General features: G+C 39.6%; 1 protein-coding gene across 2 annotated transcripts in view; it reads right to left on the bottom strand.

The window, feature by feature from the left end:
• The window catches only part of GPD2 (glycerol-3-phosphate dehydrogenase 2), a 147,475-nt gene that overhangs the window by 31,641 nt on the left and 99,781 nt on the right, over window positions 1–16,053 (bottom strand). For both annotated transcript variants that reach the window (XM_018063241.1, XM_018063247.1), the window contains exons 7-8: window positions 1,975–2,139; window positions 1,038–1,182 (exon numbers count right to left, since the gene is read on the bottom strand). In XM_018063241.1, the coding sequence (XP_017918730.1) occupies window positions 1,038–1,182; window positions 1,975–2,139 (310 nt within the window). The remainder of the gene's footprint in view (window positions 1–1,037; window positions 1,183–1,974; window positions 2,140–16,053) is intronic.

Raw genomic sequence — 16,053 nt, 5'->3', positions numbered from 1 at the left:
TGTTTGATCATGTTACACATACAATCTTGTATCCTCCACTCTAAATTAACACTGTATCTCTAGGGTTTTCTTAGGACACTAAAATTATTCAGAATTTTTAATGGCCATATAATACTCCCTGTGCAGATACACCATAATTTACTTATCCATTCTCCTAAGGTTAGAAACTGATGTGGTTTCTAATATTTCTCAACTACAAATGATGTCTTAATGAATACCTTGAGCATAAATCATGATTTCACCAAATTATGTACTAGTTTGCCTATTAGACTACCACATATGGGAATAAAAATGTTCCATATTCATTACGGACACATGAACTTTTCCCTAGATATCTTGAAATGTACATTAGGGATAATCATTATCAGTTTCTTGGGATCATACATGTTTGTTTTCAAATTTATTAAAAATAAAAAATACTAAAAATTCAAATGCACATAAAAATTGCAGTTTCATGTGCATCACCCCACTTAAAGGATTTTCAATTAATAGCTGTTCTTATTTCATCTCTATCCCTGCCCATTTCTCGACCTCTGATTATCTTTGCCAAAATGATAAATCAGAAATTACAAATTATTTTTCAAAATATATTTCAAAAATTATAAACATAATACTTGGTCCTCATTTTCAGATTCTTCAGAATCAAGTCTGGGTATTTTATAAAATGGGCTTTTTAGTGTTTTCATGTAAATGTCTTATGGACATTTTTGAAAAATTAATTTTAGAGTTTTTATGAAAATTAAAATTCAAAAATACTAAAACTTAGCCTCTGATGATGAGTACACTGAAAAAAAGTACAAAAACAGATTCCAAATCACTAACTCATAGGAAGGAGTATTGCCATAAAAACTACGAAATTCTCAAGCCTGGTTTGCAGTTTGTGTTTTGGAAGAGCTTTTTTTTCAGTCATTTCTCCTCATTTTGAACAGTGAGCTAGACCATCTATTATTAAGAAAGGTATGCTATAAGAATACGTGTAGACAGTTTCTTGCGGCCCTTCTTCTCTGGTGACGATGCATGAGTGGGAACACGGGTACCTGTAGTAACCAGGCATCACGATGTGGACGCCAGCACTCGGCTGGCAGATAGCTGTGGTGTCCTTATCATCCATTTTGCGCACGGTGTCTGTGAAAGGTCCCGTGGCATTGATAACACACTTGGCTCTCACATCAAATTCCTCCCCTGTGAAAGAAAGCAGTGTCAGTCACACACCCCATTTGTTTCTCTGCGCACTGATGCTTTAGATTATTAATTCATCTATTAACTTATGGTGGAGTATACATTATCACTTAAGTGATACAGGCAACCAGAGTCATTGAGAAGCCACACAACAGGCCTGCATGTGAGTTCATTTAACCAAAAACAAGTCCAAACTGCAGGAAAAAAAGCACACTGCTTTTTCATTTCAGCTCTCATTCTAGTTTGCAAAATGCCTGGCATTAAAGTGCCAAATAAGAAGAAAGTGAGTAAATGAGCTGCTTTCTCCTTAAAACTCAAAAGCGTGAGCAGTGGTTTTGAAGGAAATGACATAATTTTGAAACTTCGCCCACATGGCCACAAAACTGGACAGGCAAGCAAATCTCACCAAAGCTAAAGTGATTGACCTGAATGGCACATAAACACACTGCCTCTGTCACCTAAAGGATACTTTTTGAAACGTGCCACGTTTATTGACTTTTCTTAATAATATGTTTTTGTAAAGAAAACATAAAGCATTCATAGCTGTGGGAATTTTGCAGACATTATTATCATGATCATCATTAATGTTTAACACAAAGAGGAAAAAAAAATGGCCAGGTTCCACAAAGGAAAATTTTCATGTGAAACCAGATGTCATTGAGAATAAGGAATATAGGTAATAGGACTCTGAAATCTGGCTTCAATAAAAGAGAAGTGACAGAGAAATGAACATTCAGTCATTGTACAGACAAGGCAAGATGCTGAGAAACCTGCCCTGCCGGAGCCTTCGCATACCTGTGAGCACATCCTTACACCGTGCACCGCTCACACGCTCTTTCCCTGTCTGGGGGTCTGTCTTCTTGAGCAAACTCATGACCTCCATGTAATTGGCCGTGGCAGCCCCATACCTGGCAGCGGTGAGAGCAATGGCAAGGTTCATCCGTGCGTCATTGTGTTGTCCTGCAGCGGGAGAAAGCATCAGAGGAGGGACAGGAGTCACCTCAGGCCACGGACTGGTGGTACAGAAGTGTGTCACCAGAGATAGGTCACATCTGCCCCTGTCACGTGGGATATGCTTGATGGCTGGTCAGCTCTACAGGGCACGATTTGGAAATACATGGTCATTCTCTGTCAGGCATTTACCTGCCACTTCCACAACGGCACTTTGTGTACCACAAAACGATGCAAAGCCTCCCTTTCCTACAGAGCTCACATCAATTATCTGCAAGTTAAGAAATAAGTAATTATTCTCTCCGTTTGGGAACATATGCGTATGTCAGGCTTTTCCTAATACAGACAACCCGTACACGTGAAAGCAAAGTAATTCAAAACTTCAGAATATTTGACACCCCAACTGGTGTTGATTAACAATTTTTATGAATACGTGCTCTATCTAATATTCAAAATCAAGAGCTTAATCTTCCATAGAGAATCACTCAGTATTCTATAAAAGGAGTTTTCTGGGTTTGAATTTCGATCAGAGCTCCTTAAAATGTTAACTTTTTGTTTTTCGTCGTACATAAAAGGTAAGAAATTAGGCAGGGCAAAATTTAATTACAGAACAATTCCTACCTGTATTGTTAAAGATTTATTGCTGAAAAATCTTAGTTAAAGAAAACTGAGGGGGAGGTGAAGTGGGGAAAGATGATTAATCACTTTAAAATACTGGCATCACTAGAGACTTTTTCTATTTATTATTGCCAGTGGAGTTAACGCTGACCAGGAAGAATTACTCTACATCGCAGGGGCCAGGTTCTCTGTGCCCTGAATAATTAATTACACAGGACTGGATGTATTGAAGCAGAGTTCAAATTCCCACACATTGGGATCAGTTCTATCAAGATAATACTGATAAAGGGATGAATTTATAATGGATATTGTTGTTGATTTATGTTGCTGGCATACCAAGCATTTAGTATAAATGGTTTATGTAAAGTTTCTTCCTTGTGATTCAGTCTGTGCCGGGTCAGAAGCACCACTGGTAATCGGCTGTAGCTAAAAGGGCACAGTTATAAAGAGAGAATCAATGACAGGACCCTGCCGCCCCTCCCCACAGACAGCTTATTCTAGAACTGCTAAACTAATGCAATCAGCCAAGACCCTTCCCTCAAAATTAAAGTCTCTATCAAGTTAGGAACATACATTAAACCTCGACACGCAAAATAAGGAGTTATTTTATCCAAAGATGAATAGAATGAAAGGAGAAGAAAGGAAACAACAGCAGTGGCAGCTGTACTTTAAGTCGAAAGAGAAGAGGGGCAGCATTTCTATCAACTTCACCTGGCATGACCCTAATGGTGCAGTTAAAATAGCAGGTATATTTAAAATTAAGCTTAAGAAACTGACTTTTATTGATGTGGCCATTTAAAACTGGAAAATATGATCCATAAAGTCAAAAGCATGCAAACAGATTATACATCTAAATTTTTAAAAGTATCCATCCCACCGAATCTTTCTAGTACGTAACAATGAAACATTTAAGGGGTAGTACAAGAAATCCAAGTCATGTTCTTAAGGTAGGAAAACTCTCACCAATGCAAGTGTGCCTCAACTTAGACACAGGGTGAGAAAGCCACATGTAACTCAACTATTTTAAATCCTATATGACATCATTGTTCCTAGGAACCAGGCAGAAATTCATTTATTAAATGATAGGTCCCTTTGTAAAGTGACACATTGTTGTTACTGTTTAGTCGCTAAGTAGTATCCTACTCTTTGCAACCCCATGGACTGTAGCCCAGCAGTCTCCTCTGTCCATGGGATTCTCTAGGCAAGAATACTGGAGTGGGTTGCCATTTCCTTCTCCAGAGGATGTTTCCGACACCAGGGACTGAACCCACATCTTCTGCATTGAAGCAGAATCTTTACCACTGAACCTCCAGAGAAGCCCCTGTAAAGTGATATACTGTATATCTATTTAACAATCATCCAGTAATGAAACTAACTTTTGAAAATACACAATTTTTCTTTTAATATATTTTCCAATTATAGAATCTCATTGGAACAATATTTGTATAGTTCATCAGGCTCTATTGTTTCTATACTAAGATATACCTCCTAAACTAAGACACACCTCCTGTTAGCTTCCAAACACCAATACTTTTGAAGGTAAATAAGATGAACCTCAGTTAAAAATGTGAGGTGGAAACAAGTCTCTTTGCTCTTTATTTTGCATGCTTACCCTGATACCCAGCAGTATGCCTTGACTCGAATCAGAAATGTCACTTATTTATGAAGGCTCTCCCTGCAATCTTCTACTCCCTTTATTCTTGAAAAAAATTATTTACAACTTCTTGAACATCCATGTCATTTCATATCTCCTTGCCTTTGTCCACATGAATTATTTTGGCTGGAAAACCATTCTGGAAGCTCTAGACAACTCCTATTTCTCTCCCATGAGCTGATTCAAATATCTCCCTGTAAAGACTTTAATAATCTGTATTGAACCCCTCCAAGGCCAAGTTGTTCATCCCATTTTCTGAATCCATATTGTACCTTGTACATACCATTTCTACAGTCTTTATGAAACTAGTCATCCATGTATCCATCAACTTGAGAAAATGGTAAGCCTTAGTTATGAGTCAGGCACTGTGACAAACGCAAGGAACCTAATGGTGAGAAAGATACAGGGATGCTTCTGTTCTCCTGGAAGTAACATTCCACTGTAATTACCGTGTGATCTCCATGTCTCCTCGGCCTTGTCACGGGAAGGCAGGAAGTCTTACTTTTCATCTTTTTCTCTTTCTCATTAGTACCAAGCACAGAACAGGTATTCAGGAAGTGTTAAATTTAGCCAAATTCCATTCAATGTGTTAAATAAACAGGTTTATTTATAGTCTTAGATTTTTACAGTCTTCCAGATTTATATAAATCTTATAGCCTTTATAGATTTATAGTATTATCTCTAACTATAAAACAGAATGCTTTGTCTAAAGTTAAAAAAAAATCAGTTTATCAGTAAGTTGGTGGCAATAAACTTAAGGGAAGCAGAGAAACCCCAGAAGTGTGCAAAATCTAAACTTAAACCCAAACTAGCCCTCATATTTAAGTTGAATAAGTGAGACAGAATGAGAAATAGATATGAATGATTCCCTCTAGACTTAACCCACAAGTTGCCCCATGCTTCACTGGGAAATGCAAACACAGTTATTATAAAAACTGAGGAATTAAGTAACCTGACTTTCTTCTGGGCCCAAGAGTTCACACCTCTACCCAAGAGTCCCCATCTCTGCAGTCATTAAGCTTAATTCAAGTACCTGCTTTGATTCAAGGCTGACCTCCCACTCCTCGACCCATATTAAATTCACCCTTTACCCTGAGATACCCAGAGGCTCACAGTGTATGCTTCCTGTGATATGCGGTATATGTTCATTATTCTTAACTAAATCCCCCCATCTCCTTTTCCTGACATTCTGAAAGGTATCTATATGCTCCTGTAATTTTACTGTTAAAGAAAAAAGTTTTTGATAACACTGCATGTTACTGGAATGCAAAACAATAATATCAACTCCCCCAGCCAATTGATCTGCTTATTAAGTTTGGATTTTCAAATCCTTTTCCTCAGAGCCATGCAACACAAGACTATTCACTGATCACTGAATCGCTTTACGTTGGCACTTACGCAAGGACCAGACTGGGACTGTGAAAATCTGTTTGCTACTCTGTTCTCCTTTTGCACTTGAAATCTTACATATGTGCACATACTGAACTTACAACTCAGACGCGAGGAAGCACATAAGAGGTGGGACTATAACTGCTTTTCCTTGTTGAGGAAAACAAAATGTAAAATCTACCCACCAAAGAGAATGGAGGTCAGTAGTAACAGAGAAGGATTTTGCCTTAGTTCACAATGGCCTTGCACCCGGGATCATGAGAGATAATTTAAAGTGAAAAACATTTTTAAGATATAATTCTCTAGTATAAGATAGGCCTCAAATATAAATATTTTGGAGACAGAGCAATATTGTTCTCCTTAGAGGGTTTCAAAGTTTGGCAACTAAGTTAACATGCAAAATAGCTGGTAAAAAAAGGAGGCGGGGGGGGGCGGTGCGGAGAGAGAGAGAGAAACAAGCATTGAATGTGCAAAGAGTATGAAGAATGTATAAATATGAGAAAACTCCAACAAATTACCTGGCATTTTCCTGATCCTTCAGACCTAAAATTCCATGATGCCCTGAAATTCTACATACAATCTTCTTGTACAGCCTACTGTTAAATGGTCATTTACATAGATAGTCACTGACCTATCCATGGAGCCAGAAATCCATACAGTCTAATTGCTAGGAAAAAAACACTCTGATTACTTAAAATAATTAAATATTTATTAAAATAATGTGATCATAACTTTATCAATTAAAAAAAAAATGTGCTGAGAGTCTTTCTTTCCACCTCCCTGTGCCCTGACCTGGGTGTTAGGCATTCAGGCGACTTAGTCTAGCAGAGGGAAAAAGGATGCAGGAGGAAAAAGAACACCTCCCTGAAGCATTAATCCCTTCTCTAACAAAATCCACAGGGCATATGCTTCATTGTCGCAAACCGACAGTGATACAATGACCTCTCTCAGGAAGCTTTTTAACAGTCCAGCAAAGGTAATTAAAGGCTAAGATACCAAACTCAAACTGATTTAATAGAATCATTATATTTAAAATATCCCTTTCTCATGGGAAGAGTGAAGTAGAGGCAGAGCAAAATAGGTGTGTGTGTATATCTGTGTGAAAAGTGATTACTAAATTCTCATTTAAGTATGTAGGATGAGAAAGCTTGCAAAGAAAAAGTCAAATGAGAACATACTTTTCAGGTAAATTATAACAACAGTGCAATCTCCCCCCAAAGTAAATTATTTATAAAAATGGTTATTTGTGTGGGAAGTGGAGGGGGTCAGAGAGACACATGAAGCAGTTTAGGAAGAATATACCTTACAAGACACAGCAGAGAGCCTTCCCCGGTGGCTGAGAGGATAAGAATTATCTGCCAATGCAGGGGATGCGGGTTCGATCCCTGACCTGGGAAGATCCCACATACTAGGGAGGCAACTAAGTCCATTTGCCCCAACTATTGAGCCTGTGCCCTAGAGCCTGGGAACCGCAACAACTGAACCCACACCCTGCAACTAGACAGTAGCCCCTGCTCTCTGCGACTAGAGAAAATGCCCAGGCAGTAATGAAGACCCAGCAGAGCCAAAAATAAATAAATAAATAAAACGATTTTAAAAAAAGAAAAGATACGGCAGAGAAGGCTCTGGATTGGGATAATGCGCTAACCAGCTTTGAGTGAATCACTAACCTGGTTGGGGGAATGCAGGTGATACACTGCATTCCTCTGGGTTTCAGCATCCTATAAACAAAGAGAAGCTAGGTGGGTACCTCTGAAATTACACAATGCGTGCATTGCATTGGCCAAAAAGTTTGTTCAAGTTTTTCTGTGACATGCTATGGAAAAACCTGAATGAACTTTTGAGCCTACCAGGTAATAGCTACTCTTCAATAGCTACCTATCTCAAGATTTCACTGCAATTTTACCCTCATTTGTGATTTCTCTGACTTTGCTTTGAAAAAGCATAGGATTAAAAAAGACCAAAAGATAAGTGTTTTATAAAGACACCAGAAAAATGAAGGGAAAAATCATATTCATCTATCAGATCTAGAATTATAAGGAAATCTTGATTTGATTAGCTTTTATGAGCCACATACTATATTGCAAAAATTCTCCCAATTCTTCACCCCTCCTGTATCCATGCCCATTGTCAAAAAGTCTTCACAGTGTTGATTCCCACTCTGACTCTGGACCCAGACACGTGAAACTGTTTTGGTCAAGGGCATGTTAGCAGATGTGATTTTGGAGTGTTTTATCTAGGTGGTTCTTGTCTGGGGTTGGGTGAGCAATTCTTCTGGTCTCTTCTTCTATCAGCTGGTATAGGATGGCTTTGCTGGGATGACTCACCACAGGCCTTCATCATTCTCCTGGTACCAAGCAGGTTAGCCTGGGCACATCATTCCTAGCTGTGTCTTTTTTAAAAATATCATTTTATTTATTTATTTATTCTTGGCTGTGCTGAGTCTTCATTGCTGCATGGGCTTCTTCTCTAGGTGCAGAGAGCAGGGACTACTCTCTAATTGCAGTGTGTGGGTCCAGCAGCTGTGGTTCCTGGGCTCTAGAGTGCATGCGTAATAATTCCTAATTGTTTTCATGCTACTCAGATTTTATAATTTTATGTGGAATTGTGAACACACATAACTTACACAGGCAATATAGCCAATTTTCTAAAAAAATTAGTCCCAGCTTAAAAGCAGGTCAATCTTTGAGACCACATTCTAAGATGGCTATTAAGAATACAATTTATTTTCCTATATTAATAGAAATACTATAAACAGATTAGTGATTAGTTTGTGGCACAACTTGGACTACAAGAAGATGAAACCAGTCAATCCTAAAGGAAATCAGTCCTGAATATTTATTGGAAGGACTGATGCTGAAGCTGAAACTGCAATACTCTGGCCACCTGATGCAAACAACTGACTCATTGGAAAAGACCCTGATGCTGGGAAAGATTGAAGGCATGAGGAGAAGGGGACAACAGAGGATGAGATGGTTGGATGGCATCCTGACTCAATGCACATGAGTCTGAGCAAGCTCCGGGAGTTGGGGATGGACAGGGAAGCCTGGCGTGCTGCAGTCCATGGGGTCGCAAAGAGTTGGACATGACTGAGAGACTGAACTGAACTGAACTTCATATAAGCTTCATATAAGCTTCGGATATAATTGCACATTCAGTTCAGTTCAGCTCAGTTCAGTCACTCAGCTGTGTCCAACTCTTTGCGACCCCATGAATTGCAGCACGCCAGGCCTCCCTGTCCATCACCAACTCCCGGAAATGTGACTGCGGTATTAGGACCACCACATTTAATTAATCTCTGCAAAGTGATTTTTTTCATTACACTTTATTCATATTTCATATATACTTATCAGGAATTAGGTTTAAAAATCTTCTTAGGCTGATATACATTTTTGCAGGAAATATCTTCTAGTATAGACTGGTGAAATTCAAAACAAAAGCATTATATTCAAAGTTTATGAATTGAAATAATTTGCTGTCACTTATCCATACTAGAGTTCTCAGCAAATGACACCTGTTAGCCGTAAGCATGTAATCATTGTTATTATTAAATACAAAGGTACAATTAAATACAGGCACAGAATGTGACCTACATCATAATTCTACCCAGCCTTTCTCATTGCAATATCCTTTTCATTATCGTGGGCCTTTTGTTCCTTCATCTTTCTTTTGTCTCACCCTAGGTTCTCAAATAACCTATTTACAATCTGAATAATTAGCAATCAGCATGGATCTGCGGTCTCTGGCCCCATGTAAACGAAACACTGTGAAGTGCCTTCACATGACATATTTAAGTACATAAAGTTTCTATACCCTCAGGGCTTTCCTTTATTGAAAAAGTTTTACATGAATTTAATGAAGAGTAAGTTTTGTACTTTTCAGATACTTAGGAATCTAGCTGGATTTGAATGAAAATAAACCACTTTTAAACTGCAAACAACAGAAAGCTCCAGGGATTCATTTGCTCTCATCTGTACAAAAACGTCTATACATCCATTTATGCTGCCGAAGCCCCTCACCTCCCATGCCTATCCAGACCAATTAATTCTCTCTCTAGCACAAGTCAAAAATAAGTTTTTATACTTGTAAGGAAGAAAAAGGGAAAATGTGACAAAAAATGGTTGAAACGCAATTGAAAAGTCAGGAAGCACGACACTCTGGAGACTCTGACAGACCACATAATCATGTGGCCTAAAGCCACAGGTCATCCTCCTTGGTTGTTTGTGACATGCACCAAAGTCACTGATAAGCACCTCCAAGGATAAGGGTCTTTCTTTACTGAGAGTAGCAGTGTGGCATGCACGGCATCTTAACCCAAAGTAACTGACTTGAGGATGCTTGAGATTCATTCCTTTAACAAATATTTATTAAACACCTTATTATGCACCAGGCAGTGAGCTAAGTATCTGCTCTGTGAGGAGCAGATTGAAATGGATTGGCCCAAGACTGCCCCAAGACTCTGAGAACAAGAGCAAGTTTACAATCTAACTTGGAAAGGTTGCAAGTTCCAAAAACTCTCTCCATTTCTTAGCATTTTCCCTTTCTCTTTCCTCTGCAGGTTTCCTACAATATCACCCAGCATAGTGCTCCAGACACACCTCCTTTCCTCTCTTTATGTTACAGGAAGATCCACAAAGCTTCCTTCATAGGAGTGGGCTTAAGTTCAAGCCTCATCTCCACCAACCGTGAGACCTCATGCTAGTTGCTTCATCCAAGGTTCAAGTCACTATCCGGGGTGGATAACAGTGGGATTGACAGAGGGTGAGGAGTGAGGCAGAATGCGTGTTATGACACCATGTGCTCAGTCCTGTCTGACTCTTGGCGACCCCATAGACTATAGCCTGCCAAGCTCATCTGTTGATGGAATTTTCCAGGGAAGAACATGGGAGTAGGTTGTCATTTCCTACTCTACATGACATCACAGTTCTCAGTAAATATTAACTATTATTATTAAAAGGTTAAAAAATGTACTGAAAAGTCAAGACTATTTTGTACCTTAATTGAAATGTATTGCTTTTGTTCAAAATTCTTAAAAAATAAAAACAAACAAAAAGCTCAGTACATTTTCTAATTCTAAATAGTTTCTGCTCATCAACCCGGCAAACTTTTCCTGAAATGTGTCAACTAATCTCTAATCTCTGCATTTCCTGAACAATGCTTTTTGTTTCTTTTTTTTTCTCTCTCTCCACATTTTACCACTAATGAGCAAATATTCTTTTCTGGGTGCCACAAAGGACAGGAATTTAGGAGAATAGTTTTCAATCCAAAAGAAAAACTGCATTGACAGGATAACAGATTGTTTCAAAGTATTAGAATCACCAAGTCTTCATCCAGAGGACTTCATTTCCCTTTAAAAATGGGGAGCCTCTGCCAGTTTTTGCAAAGGAAGTCAACTCTTGCTATAAAATGAGAAAAGTCAAAAGGCCCAAGTTCTAATGCCTCAGAGAGTCACTAACTGGATGTGTCTGTGCAACAGATATTGGGTTTTGCTTGTTTTTGCTTTCCTACATCCACCCATCCCCATTACAAAGGCCTGGTAAGAGGCAGAGTCTATACCTCCACCCAGGGACACAGACTTCTAATGCCGCTCCACCGATCAGATGCTCTCCACACAGATTTCAACGTAGAGCTAGTGACACAGAGAACTGGACATGGAGCATCCAATCTGACAGTGGAGGCAAAATAACAGCAGCAACATCCTCTTCCAGGGGAAAAAGACAGAGATGTGAACAGTGATGGCAGACGCACTGCACGAGGGGTAGTCATCAGCTTGAACATCTTCAGTGCACCAGTTCTAGGATAGGGTTTTGGCCTGTAGCTTTGATTGCTGCAATTATTTATGTCTTCAGCAGCTTTCCCAGGGTTTCTGCCTCTTGTTCAAGGTCCTCTCAAAAAATTCTTTTCCCCTTAAGTCAGCCCAATTTCTTTTTCTTTTGATGGTTTAGTTGTTAAGTTGTGTCCCAACTCTTGCGACCTCACAGACTGTAGCCTGCCAGACTCCTCTGTCTGTGGGATTTCCCAGGCAATAACACTGGAGTGGGTTGCCATTTCCTCCTCCTCCAGGGGAATCTTCCTAATTCAGGAATCAAACCCAGGTCTCCTGCATTGCAGACAGATTCCTTACCAATTGAGTTTTTTGCTTGTAACTAAGAGCCTGGGCCTAGTACCAAGCCCTGTGCCTCAGTTTCCTCACTGCTTGAACCACAGAGTGGCACTTCAGGATCTCTCTGGTTCCTTCCAGCTCTACCAGTTTTATAAGCTGCCATCACAAAATGTCAAATAAGCCAACTGAGAACCAAATTCTGTAAGGAAGGAAAGGAAAGGCTTCAAGGGGGAACAATCGACCTCTCATAAAAGGATTGGCCAAAGTGAGTAAGCAAATCCTTTCGCTCACCCAGAACCGCCTCCCAGGCTCTGTTTCCTCATTCACGTGTGAGCACATGCACACAACTTTTCACAAACCCGCTGAAACGGCTCCACCTGCCCCAGGGGTGATTCCGAGTGTGAGCTACATAATAAATACATGAACCATGTCCGAAGGACCAGCTGGGGAATTCTAACTGGAAGCAGTCTTTTGAGAAGCTTTATCTGTTGCAAGTGAGTAGTGTATCTTATCGGATTCCTCCCTCTAATCACAGGAAGATTCCACACCTTATCAAGTTGTTATCAAGTCAGTCTGACCAGGGCACAACGTCCTGATTGAAAAGAATGTGCACTCTCACGTGAGCATGAAAAGCAGGCGAACTCTCAGCCCAGGCAGAACACTGGGCCTGGAGACCCAGAACGCCCAAGTCCAGTACACACCGCCTCACAGACCCACGTGATCACTGGGCACATCTCAGAGTTAACACCAGCTTCTTTGCCACTTACCCTGAAATGATCGGGTTAGAGCACGGTTTAGTTGCTAAGTCATGTCTGATTCTTGTGACCCCATGTAGCCCTCCAGGCTCCTCTGTCCCTGCAATTTCCCAGCCAAGAGTACTGGAAAGTGAAGTCGCTCAGTCGAGTCCAACTCTTTGCAACCCCATGGACTGTAGCCTACCAGGCTCCTCTGTCCATGGGATTTTCCAGGCAATAGTACTGGAGTGGATTGCCATTTCCTTCTCCAGGGGATCTTCCCGACCCAGGGATCAAACCCAGGTCTCCCGCATTGCAGACAGACGCTTTACTGTCTGAGCCACCAGGGAAGTCCAAGAGTACTGGAGTGGGTTGCTATTCCCTTCTCCAGGGTATCTTCCCAACCCAGGGATTGAACCCTGGTCTCCTGCACTGCAGGCATAGTCCTAGTGCCAATCAATATACCAGAGCCTTATCACTCTGAGAGAAGTGAAAAAATAGATACTGTGACTCTTTACAGCCAAGATCATGTGCTGAGGCAGACGACTAAGGCACAAATACTGTGAGAAACAGCTTGACAGGGCTCTTCTTTTAATGTCATTACCTACTCCCTAACAGCTAGTAGAATATCTGACATCTCTCAGATTAAAAAAAAACAAAAACAGGAAGTTTATACACAATGTATTAACAGTCATCAGTGAAATTATGTCAATTTTGCAACTGCATACATCCAATACTAGGCCAGATGCTCAGCCATATTTTTAAAGCCAACAGATTTGCTCTTCTGGAAAGATGAACACAAAGGAGAAAAAAAAAAGACTAGACACAATAAGAAAAAGATCTACTTTGAGAAAGTAACTTGAGTTGTAATTGATTGATAGTTCAGGATGATTGTTCAGAAGACTAAAAAATAAATTAGATAACTGCATTCTATTATCTAATTTGAAAATGTAAAAGACAACAATCCACTTCCTGACACATGCATAGAAAAGTTTTGTTTCATTGCTCTAACCTTCAACTTCCAGCTGGCCAACCTACATCTCATACAAAATTTGAATTTGGACATTGGATTAGATGATATTTAAAAAATTGTCTTTAAATTAGTTGGAAATATCAGTAATAATGGGGTGGCAGCTTTAAATTGTTTTTAAAACAAAGAATAATTGTTGTCTGTTAAATATGCTTTAAATCTTCTAGGTATGGCCATACCTATATAGGCCATTCATTCCTATATCGGCCACTCATTCTCTATTGTCCTCCTCAACTCTGCTGTTGGCAACACATAAATGAATTAGTGAGGCTGCGTCCCAATAAAGTTCTATTTTATGGATGCTTAAATTTAAATTTTATATAATTTCATGCCACAAAATTTAACCATTTAAAAATGTAAAAACAATTCTCAGCATACAAAATAAGAGGCAGGTAGGAACTTAACCTCTACTCTAGGAGGAAAAGCAAAAAGGAGAGAGGGGAGGGAGAGAGAAAAAGAGAGAGGGGGGGAATAGATAAAGTAAGAATACCCTTGAGTTGATAACTGTTATAGCTAGAGATGTACATATCAGCTCAAAACCCTACTTTTCTTTGTGTATGTTTGCATGTTTTGATAATAAAGAGTTAAAATTTATAAATCAATGAAGGGACTCCTTTCACAATGTATATCAATCATCACAGTGTATACTTTTAAATATCTTAACCATTTTATTTGTCAAGTATACCTATATAAGGGCTTCCCTGGTAGCTCAGAGGGTAAAGAATCTGCCTGCCAATGCAGAAGACCCAGGTTTGATCCCTGGGTCAGGAAGACCCCCTGGAGAAGGAAATGGCAACCCACTCCAGTATTCTTGCCTGGGAAATCTTGTGGATGGAGGAGCCTGCAGGCTACAGTCCATGGGGTTAAAAAGAATTGGACATAACTGACCAACTAAACAACAACAAATACTTAAATAAAGCTTGGGAATGAATTAAAGTCTTTAGGAAAGGAGAAGGGAGGAAAAGAAGAACGAAGAAGCAGGGAGGAATGGAGGAGGGAAGGAAAGGAAGATTTGATTTTTGCTGCCACCACCACCATTATGCTGACTGAGCTCCCAGAGACAAAGCTAGAGTCAATTTGGTTCATGTGAAGCTTCCTTTACCTTGCCACATGTTATCGAACTTGCCACACCAATGAAACATTGTTTAGAACATTTGGTTGTTCTAAATATTGTTTGGTTGTTTAGAATGCCCTCTCTGGGGGAAAGAACAAACTGACTATAGATTTAATCAAGTACAAAAAGACATTTCCAATATTCTACACAGTTTGATTCACACCTGCACTCAATACATATTTAAGAGCTTAAACAAGACTCAATAAATAGGCTATAGCCTCATTTCTGATCAACTCATATCAATTGAAATTAAAGAGTACCATTAAAATAGTTTTTTTCAAAAAGGTTTCAATGAATGTCAGAAAATTTTCCCTTGCTTTCTGAAATTCTGGAGCATGGTAACATGAAGCAAGACTCACATACAAAAAAAAAAAAAAAACCTAACTAAAAACGAATAACCACACCCTCACATCTCTAATCACTTCCTATAATATAAAAAAAATAAAGTTAGATATTATACAATACCACAGTAAGTTGAAAATATATTTATTAGTTTTACTCTTAACTTTTAGATACAGGGCTGGGACATACCATAACTGTCACTAGTATTTTTACTTTCATTTTAAAATGGAAATTAAAAAGAATACCATGCTCCAGTGAGAAGAGTTTCTTGCCCATATTCCTAGCAGTTCTCAAAGTCTTCCCGGAAATGCTAGACAGTGGTTACCGTCAAAGAAAGGTCATACTAGTTTCCATCTGAGATGGTCAAGTTACCCTCACCCAACTATACACTCATAACCTTGTAGATCAACTTGCAGGCTCAGCCCTAAGCAGTCCCTGAGTTAATCCCGATGGTACTTGCCAATATATGAGGAGTTCCAGTCCTCCAGAAATAGAATCTGCCCTCAAACTGTTATTTGCCTACCAGGAATCCCTTGACAAGGGAATTATGGTGTTTTCCGGGCTGTAGTCTCTTATGCCACATACACCAAACACAAGAGTCCCGGCCCAGTATCTGACTTGGACCTTACATTCCTACCTGGACTAGACCTCTGCACTCATCTCAGCTTGCTTCCCTGGAGTTCTGACATTGTGTCTAGCCCTTCTTTCAGGAACTCACTTTTCTCCCTCTATTTCGAGGAGATGCCTAGTGTCCTCCATAGAAACCCATTCTCCCAAAGAATCCCCAGAATGCACTTGACTTTATGGAGAATCACTTTCCTGAGAAAACTGCTTCCCTGCTCAGACTCACCATCAGTCTCCTGCACACTGATGAGGACTGGGATTTCTGGCGTTGCCAAACCAGCTGAGACAGGTGGTTAGGACTATGAGCACTCCCCT

The sequence above is a fragment of the Capra hircus genome, chromosome 2 (assembly GCF_001704415.2).
Source record: "Capra hircus breed San Clemente chromosome 2, ASM170441v1, whole genome shotgun sequence".
Classification (NCBI taxonomy): Eukaryota; Metazoa; Chordata; class Mammalia; order Artiodactyla; family Bovidae; genus Capra; species Capra hircus.
Note: the sequence above shows the minus strand (reverse complement) of the source record. Positions and strands in the feature narration are given on the sequence as shown.